The sequence below is a fragment of the Phodopus roborovskii genome, unplaced genomic scaffold (genome assembly GCF_943737965.1).
Source record: "Phodopus roborovskii unplaced genomic scaffold, PHOROB, whole genome shotgun sequence".
Taxonomy (NCBI): domain Eukaryota; kingdom Metazoa; phylum Chordata; class Mammalia; order Rodentia; family Cricetidae; genus Phodopus; species Phodopus roborovskii.
The window spans coordinates 7,587,817-7,595,240 of NW_026126646.1; the positions used below are offsets into that span (position 1 = coordinate 7,587,817).

A 7,424-nucleotide genomic window follows, 5' to 3' on the forward strand; every position below is an offset into this window, starting at 1 on the left:
GCTTAACCAAATGCAGGAAGGAGTCCATATGCCTCCCAGGTTTCTAAGACAGTAATGATAAAGTATGTGGGGGGGGGGTGCTATCTTTCTCATGTACCCTATAGCCCCCGGGCATAGGATCCTCAGGACCAGGGTAACACCCAGTCCATGTTGGTCAACAGATACACCAGTCTCTGCTCCATCTGGATGCAAAAGTGCTGTTATGCAGCCCCAGACATTAATGTGGCTTCTGAGTCTGGCTGCACACTTGCCTAAAGACCTTTGCCTTGTTGTCCAAACAGGAGCCAAAGTATGCCATAGGCCCGCAAGCAGAGGGGGCCAGAGATGGACATTTAGCTTCAGGCCCATGGAGCCCAAGAAACACATTTATTGTTCAAGTTGGCTCATATTGCTGTGTAGGATCTAAGTGCATGTTGTGTGCCCAGCTCCACAGAAGATCCAGAAAAGACATTACACTGTATACATAAGACATAGGAAAGAAGTCTGCTTCAGGGACAGTGCCTGGTAGAGACAGATAAGTGCTATGTGCAAAGCGCTGGCTAGGGGCTACATCTTCTTAGAAAGCTTTTGCCTCTTCTCCTGCTGTTGCTCTGCCCTCTGTTTACAGAGCCCAGCTGTGTTGTTCATCCTCCTTCAGTGAGTATCCACCCCCAGCATTCCCTGATGCTCCATGAAGGGAGCCAGGGAAGAGGACACTCTGAAGGGCTCCTTGGTCCCCTACATGCAGGAGAGATGACACTTGACAGCAAATGTGTGAACTGGTAGCTGCAGCACTTCTCATCCATCAATAAATAGGTAGTTGATAAATAAGTGAGTAAACAAATAGTACACAAATAAACGAACAAGGATGAATGAATACGGAGATCAAGACAGAAGAAACAGGAAATCCCTGGTGGGGTATGTGATCTGCCCTAGCATGTGGTAAAGGAGACAGAGGTGGGAGGGGCCACCCCATAAGGTTTAAGGCATGTGGGAGGCTGAAGGGCCTCTGTGCAGTCTGACTTGTGTCAGAGGCTGGTAGAGGACACGGAGAGCGTGGGTGAGGAAGGTGGTGGGAAGTTGAGTAGCTCCAGCACTGCCACACCCACACTGCTACGTCTTGTGAACATACAGGATGCTGCCACCCACTTGTTGGTCCTTGGGTTGTACTTCTCTATGGAGTTGAGGCTGGAGCTGCCATCATTGCCCCCCACAGCGTAGAGCCAGCCGTCCATGGCCACCAGGTCATGTGTGCTCCTGGGGGTTGGGTAGGCAAGAGTAAGCCCAAGGTTCAAGTCAAGAGACAAGCCAAATGAGTGGGGCATAGAAGGAGAAACCGTAGGGACAGGACTAGGAAAGGAGCCCCGGGTGCCTGGGAGGAACCCAAGGACCTGCTGCACTGCTGAGGTGCTGTGTACACAACCCTCGGAGCAAGGATCCTGGGGTAAACCAGATGTAGTGGCAGAACCACTCACCACCCACCCCTGGCCTTATACACCTGCGGATATTCATGGGTGCCACAGTCTCCCAGGCACCAGCCTTGGTGCTATATCTCTCCACTGAGTTGAGGCAGCTTGTGCCATCGTTGCCCCCTGCCACATACAGGGCACCCTCCAGCACTGCTACTCCTGCTGAGCTGCGCCTGCTCAGCATGGAGGCCACAGGCGTCCATGAATTCACCTGTTGAGACAAGGGAACAGGCTGGGGGAAGACCCAACAAAGTACCCACTCCTGCCACAACATAGACTCTACCCTTAGCTGAGTATCTAAGGGTCAGGGTTGGGATACAGAAAGCAGACCCCTTGGGTGGCAGGTGGCCAGAAGATGGGATCATGCCCCACCCAGCAATTGAGAGGAGAAAATTGTGATAGGGGTGCATTATGCACCTGGGGCTCATACTTCTCCACGGTGGCCAGGTGTGATGAGCTGTCATAACCACCCACGGCGTACAGGTTCCCATCTGTGGGAAGGCAATATACCCACGGAGCTCCTGCAGGGTGTAGGGGTTTTGGGGGTGGGTGGGAAGGGGTTAGGCAGGAAAGCAGGTATCACAGAAGCAGGTCCTGTCACCCACCAAGTGTGGCCACACGCACATATCGTCTCCGGGTGCTCATGGCAGCAATGGATGTCCACGTTCCTGTCAGTGGGTCATATCGTTCAGCACTGTGGGCACCAGAATGATGCTGATGTTCAACTACAATAGTCAAGAGACCCTTTCCCAGGACTTGTGTCCCCATTCTCCCCCCTCTCCGCCCCAAGGCTGTGGTTGAAATCCCGTGCTGGTCATCACAGACTATGAATAGACAGAAAGGTGTGGTGGGTGGGCACATGCTACTAGCTGCTTGGACTGGAGGGAGGGTCCCAGAGAAAAGGAGCAGAATGATGCCAAGGCCCCATCGACGTTGTGGCCTGAGATGAAGAGGCCTTGGAGACCCGGTAGTCTGGATTAGGCAGGACCTCATACTCTTGGCCAGATGTGACTTCACAGTGAAGTCAGCCTCATCTGCTGCTGCTGAGGCAACCTTGCAAGGCCACTGAGGCCCTAACCCAAACTACTACCTGTTGAGGCAGGAAGCCCCATCATAGCCGCCAGCTGCATACAGAAGCCCATGCAGGGCAGCTACACCCAGGCAGCTTCGCCTTGTGCCCATGGACACCTCGGGCTGCCATGTATTTGTCACAGGGTCATATGACTCCACCGTTGCCAGGTCTGAGGTTCCATCATAGCTAGGAGAAGAGTCCACTACTGACCAAGGATGGCCTGGTAGGTATGTGACAAATCCTTGACCCATGTCCAGCTTCTACACTTACCCGCCCACAGCATACAGTCGGTTCCCAATAGCAGCAACTCCTACACGGGCCCGGCGTGTGGACATGGAGGCCACTACATGCCAGCGGTCAGTTCGAGTGTCATACGCTTCACAGTCTCCATGGATGGCAAATAGGCTCCCACCACCTGGAAGGTGGGTGACAAAGTAAGTAAAGAGGCTCTGAAAGGCAGGGTAGGGGGCTCTAGTGCAACCCAAGCATAAAGACATGAAGGCTTCAGGGGTGTGAAGAGACAGGGGCTGGGTCACACTGGTGTGCCCCATAAAATAAGGTCATACGTATAGTACTTTGTATTCTGAGTTGGGGTAGACGGTCTAGGGCAAGAATGGGAAGGAGAAAGAGTTCAGCATACCAACAGCAAAGAGCACAGGACCAGCACCCTCACAGCGACGGGGTCTTGTGCGGCTGGTACCCAGAACACCCCTCTGTTCAGGCAGCAGGTGGAACTTAAGAGCCTCAATGAGCAGATCCTTGCAGTCAGGATGATGCCTCACAAGGCTTTCAGCATCGACATGGCCCAGTAGGAAGTCTCGGCTCAGCAGAGGCAGCCGTACACACTTCATCAGCTATGGCAGGAGGTGCCAGGTAAGGTAAGACCCTATGGCATACTTGTCCCAGGGCTAAGATCCACTCAGGTGCCTATAGCACTTGAATGATTAGTTCTTGAGATGGGTGCCTATATCACCCAAAAGGAGTCCCTGAATAGAAGATGCTAAGGACTCCAAGAAGTATGATTACATCTTACCCACCTACATTCCCTCCTAGACACCATGGGAGCTCCAGGGCCTGGCCTCACCCTTGGTACATGCTGCCTCCGAGTGTCTACATCATGTTTGACCCAGCTCAGCACTGCACGATAGACATCTTCCTCTGAGGGCACGTTCAGGCTATCACTAGAGACCAATTCCAGTACCTGCGGGTGAGAGGTCCTCAGACCTAACATCTGGTTAGGGGAGGGCCCAGAAAACCATGAAGGTGTGAGAGGATCAGACAGAGAGCATGTGCATGTGCACGCACAAACACACACTAAAGTTTTTAGAGCAAAGGACAAAGCACAGTCAAGATTCACAGATTTTTGGTTCTAGTGGTGGTAGCGATGGGTAGGAGGGGTGTCCTAGGCCCTGAGTAGTTTTACATACATAGAATCAGAGACTGGGGAATCACAGTCCTGGAATATGGTAAAGACAGGAATCTAAGGCAAATGATTGGGTGGAGTCAGAAGATGGGATGGGGTTGGCGGCAGATGGGCAGGGAATGGATCACAGGGTGAAACTTGCACCAGGAACTTGAGAATGAAGATTGCAGAACACTGGCACTTAGGGGCTAGGCTGGGCAATGTAGGGCATGGGCTGGGCCCAAACTGGCATGTTACCTGCTTCAGTGGTTACCTGCTTCAGTGGCAACAGCATGAACTCCTCAGTCTTGGCCACATCCACGAAGTGCTGCAGCACGTACCTGTGTGCTGCCTTGAGCAGGTCACTGCATGAGTGTGTGTCTGCAAATCCTCGGATGCCCAGGCAGTTGGAAGGGTCAAGCTGGCTCAGGAGAAACTTGCAGCAGGCGTCTCGGACACCATTCAACTGTAGAAGGCTGGCAGCTGGGAGTAGAGTCTGGGGCACCAAGATGGGTGAGGCAGGAGGGGCCCAGAGGAGCACAGAGTAACTGGCAATCGAGGAGAGGCATGGGGAGACCAGGCTACACAGATCTAGGGCTGGAGACCACAGAGATATATGGGTGTGGGAATGGCATGCCTCACCTGTACATTGCCCTCGCCCACCACGATCTCAGCCGTGTATGCAAACTGCACCAGTTGGTCTAAGGCCTGCGGGTCAATGTCATGCAGCGTCACATGTGTCTGGCGGCTCTCACTCATCTCATCTGTGAGGACAGTGGGTCAGGCAGCCTGCCCTGAGAGATGTGCAGAGAGCCCCCTAGGGCTGCCCAGACTGAGGTATGTGGTACTTGCTTGTGAACATAGCGTGGAAGTAGGGACTGCAGGAGGCCAACACCACCTTATGAGCACGGATCTCCTTGGCTGCCACATGCAGGACGATGTCACACAGGAGGCCACGCTGCCGCATGCGGCTCATAGCCACAAAAGCGTCATGGTAGTGCCGCTTCGAGTTGTGTGCCACACTGTGGCCCTCTCGGCTCAGCAACTGCATCGCACCTTCCATGGGGGCTGCAGGCCGGGCCTGCCTTGGCCGAGCTCGCTCTGCCTCAGGGCTGCAGGCCGCAGGGCTAGGTCAGTGTTTATACACTGTAGGGAGACACTCACCCACCCTTGAGAACTCTGGGCACAGCCATGGCAGCTGCAGTCTATCCCCAGCAGTTCAGTCACCAGGGACCAACCTGTCACTCACTGCCACTTTCCAGAGCTCAAGTTTTCTCTCCTGTCAAGGAACCTCCTTAGAGCCAGAGCAGATTCTTTCCTAAACCTAAGCCCGATCCCAACTGGTGCTTGCCCCTCTTCCTCTGCTCACTCTCTTCTCTCCTAGGACTCCATGCTCCTTCTAGTACCCCAGGAGAAGCAGGCATTTCTCAGGGAGCTGTGTCCTCAGCACTCATGAGTGCAGTAGGTGCTGGAGAGTAGTTGGCCAACGTTGTCCCTCTGAAGTGAATCCCCGGATCCCACTCACCAGGTTGACCTCACCCGGCCCTGGAAGCAGCCCCTTTCTGCCCCATTCTGTAGATCTGTTCAGTAGCAAAGGGGTGAGACCCTGCACCACCGCTTGCTATCCCTCCCTCCATCCCTCCACCCCACTCACGCCTGCGGCTGGGGCGGCGGGGGCGCCTCAGGCCCGGGCCCCGGGCTGCTGTGCTCTGGACTCTGCGTCCTGCCAGCAGGCCGCTCCCCACGGGGCTGCATAACTTCAGCAGCCAAACCCGCTGCGGACCGTGGAACGCAGTGTGGCTGATTTGGACCGCAGGAAGACTGCTTGGCCGCAGCGTCCACTCTGGCGCCGGCCCGTCTCCGCAGGCCCTGTTTCTCGGCGCCGCCCGCCCTGCTTCAAGCAAGGTTGCAGGACCTGCCACCCCCCCCCCATCCACCCTCCACCCCCCCTGCGCTGCGAGCGTAGTTGTCAGCTTTGCACAGCCAACCTCCCTCTACTAGGGATTCCCAAGGAGCTCCAGCCTGGGTTAGCTTCAAGTTCCGGTATCCCAGAGCTCACCTGCTAGATATTGCTGTGACTGACAACGTTCCATCGCCCTGGGGTCGCGCTGTGTGCAAGCCCTTGAGTCTTATCCTCAGGCTTCCCTTTCACAAGCGAATGGAAAGGTAACCTCCCTCCTGGTTTAGCGTTCCAACACGGACATGTTTGAGCACTAGATGGATGGGGCTGTTAGGGTCTGCCAGGTGTTGTTATCCATCAAGATGGAGACAACATTGTTTCTTGTCAGGCTCGCCAAGAAATTAGGTGTCCTCTGACTTTAAAATATTAAAAATTAATTTATTTTATTTTATGTGTATGGGTGTTTGTATATTACATAAACTATGTACATGCAGTGCCTGTGGAGACCAGAAGAGAGCATCAGATCTGGGACTTCAGACAGTTGTGAACCACCCTGTGGATGCAGGTCCTCTGAAAGGGCTGAGTCACTTCTCCAGCCCCTAGGTTTCTTGCTTGCTTGCTTATTTATTTATGTATTCAATTGAGACAAAGTCTCTCTGTGTAGCCCCACCTGACCTAGAACTCGCTCTGTAGACCAGGTCTGCCTCTGTTTCCCAAGTGCTTAGATTAAAGGCATGAGGCACCATTGCCCAGCAAGCCCCTGGTTCAAAACAAAACAAAACAAAATATAACAAACAAACAAAAAAAAAAAAAACAGAGAAAACCTGTTTAGAAAGCAAAACACACACACACACACACACACACACACACACAGAGATTGTGACTTTTTTTGTTTTTCCAAGACAGGGTTTCTCTGTGTAGCTTTGGAGCCTATCCTGGCACTCACTCTGTAGCCCAGGCTGGCCTCAAACTCACAAAGATCTGCCTGCCTCTGCCTCCCTGAGTGCTATGATCAAAGGCCTGCACCACCATGGCCTGGCTGATTGTGACTTTTAAGCGCATCATTCCTATGCAGTACTCATGGAGGCCAGAAGAGGACATTAGATCTCCTTAAACTGGAGTTACAGGTGGTTGTGAGCCACCATAGGGGTGCTGGAATTGAACCTGGTTCTCTGCGAAAGTAGCAAGTGCTCTTAACTGCTTGGCCATCTCTCCAGCCCCTTCTGATTTTTGCTGAACTGTCTGTGTCTGTGTTGCTTTTTATGCCCTCCTTTATTTTCCCCCCTCACGAGTCACTTCTAGTGAGAAGTGGTATTAATGTATTGATTTGTAAGCACTGTTTGTATAGTAGGCCCTGCTGTCACGGGCACACACTGCACTGCACACACAGTATAGATGAACTGAAGGCAGGGCTGTCCGGGTTTCCAGTCTTGTGTTCCCGGGTGGGAACCGTTGTCATTGCATTTTATGGAAGACATTGAGCTGTGAGCGCCATACAGCTTGCACTCTGAATTCGTGCAGAAGTCGCTGTTTAGCACACTTGCTCCGCCAAGAGGACGAAGGCACCCTCCCGCCTGTGAACTCCAGCAGTACCGCACGAGA

The 7,424-nt window shown here is 53.4% G+C and overlaps 1 protein-coding gene across 8 annotated transcripts; it reads right to left on the minus strand.

Moving 5' to 3' along the window:
* Positions 1-331: 331 nt before the first annotated feature.
* Positions 332-5,820, minus strand: Klhl17 (kelch like family member 17). Of its 8 annotated transcripts, none has more exons than XM_051173910.1 (12): positions 5,577-5,817; positions 4,775-5,034; positions 4,565-4,686; positions 4,197-4,418; positions 3,605-3,721; positions 3,161-3,374; positions 2,791-2,935; positions 2,539-2,706; positions 2,054-2,142; positions 1,866-1,939; positions 1,478-1,659; positions 332-1,236 (listed from the first exon to the last, which is right to left on the minus strand). In XM_051173910.1, the coding sequence occupies exons 1-12, from the start codon at positions 5,675-5,677 to the stop codon at positions 1,008-1,010; spliced, it is 1,923 nt and encodes a 640-aa protein (XP_051029867.1). In that variant the 5' UTR covers positions 5,678-5,817; the 3' UTR covers positions 332-1,007. The 8 variants fall into 8 exon arrangements, 5 of the variants coding, with proteins under 5 accessions (XP_051029867.1, XP_051029870.1, XP_051029868.1 ...); XM_051173913.1 differs by lacking the exon at positions 5,577-5,817 and adding an exon at positions 5,448-5,544; XM_051173912.1 differs by having other exon boundaries at positions 1,018-1,236; positions 1,455-1,659; positions 5,577-5,819.
* Positions 5,821-7,424: the final 1,604 nt, after the last annotated feature.

Coding starts and splice junctions, on each gene's coding strand:
- Klhl17 (XM_051173910.1), bottom strand. CDS start 5,677: ATGCAGCCCCGTGGGGAGCGGCCTGCTGGCAGGACGCAGAGTCCAGAG. Junction 3,722..4,196: donor TGCTGTTGCCACTGAAGCAG/GTAACCACTGAA, acceptor TCTCACCCGCAG/GTACTGGAATTGGTCTCTAG. Junction 2,936..3,160: donor TCCTGTGCTCTTTGCTGTTG/GTATGCTGAACT, acceptor CCCACCTTCCAG/GTGGTGGGAGCCTATTTGCC.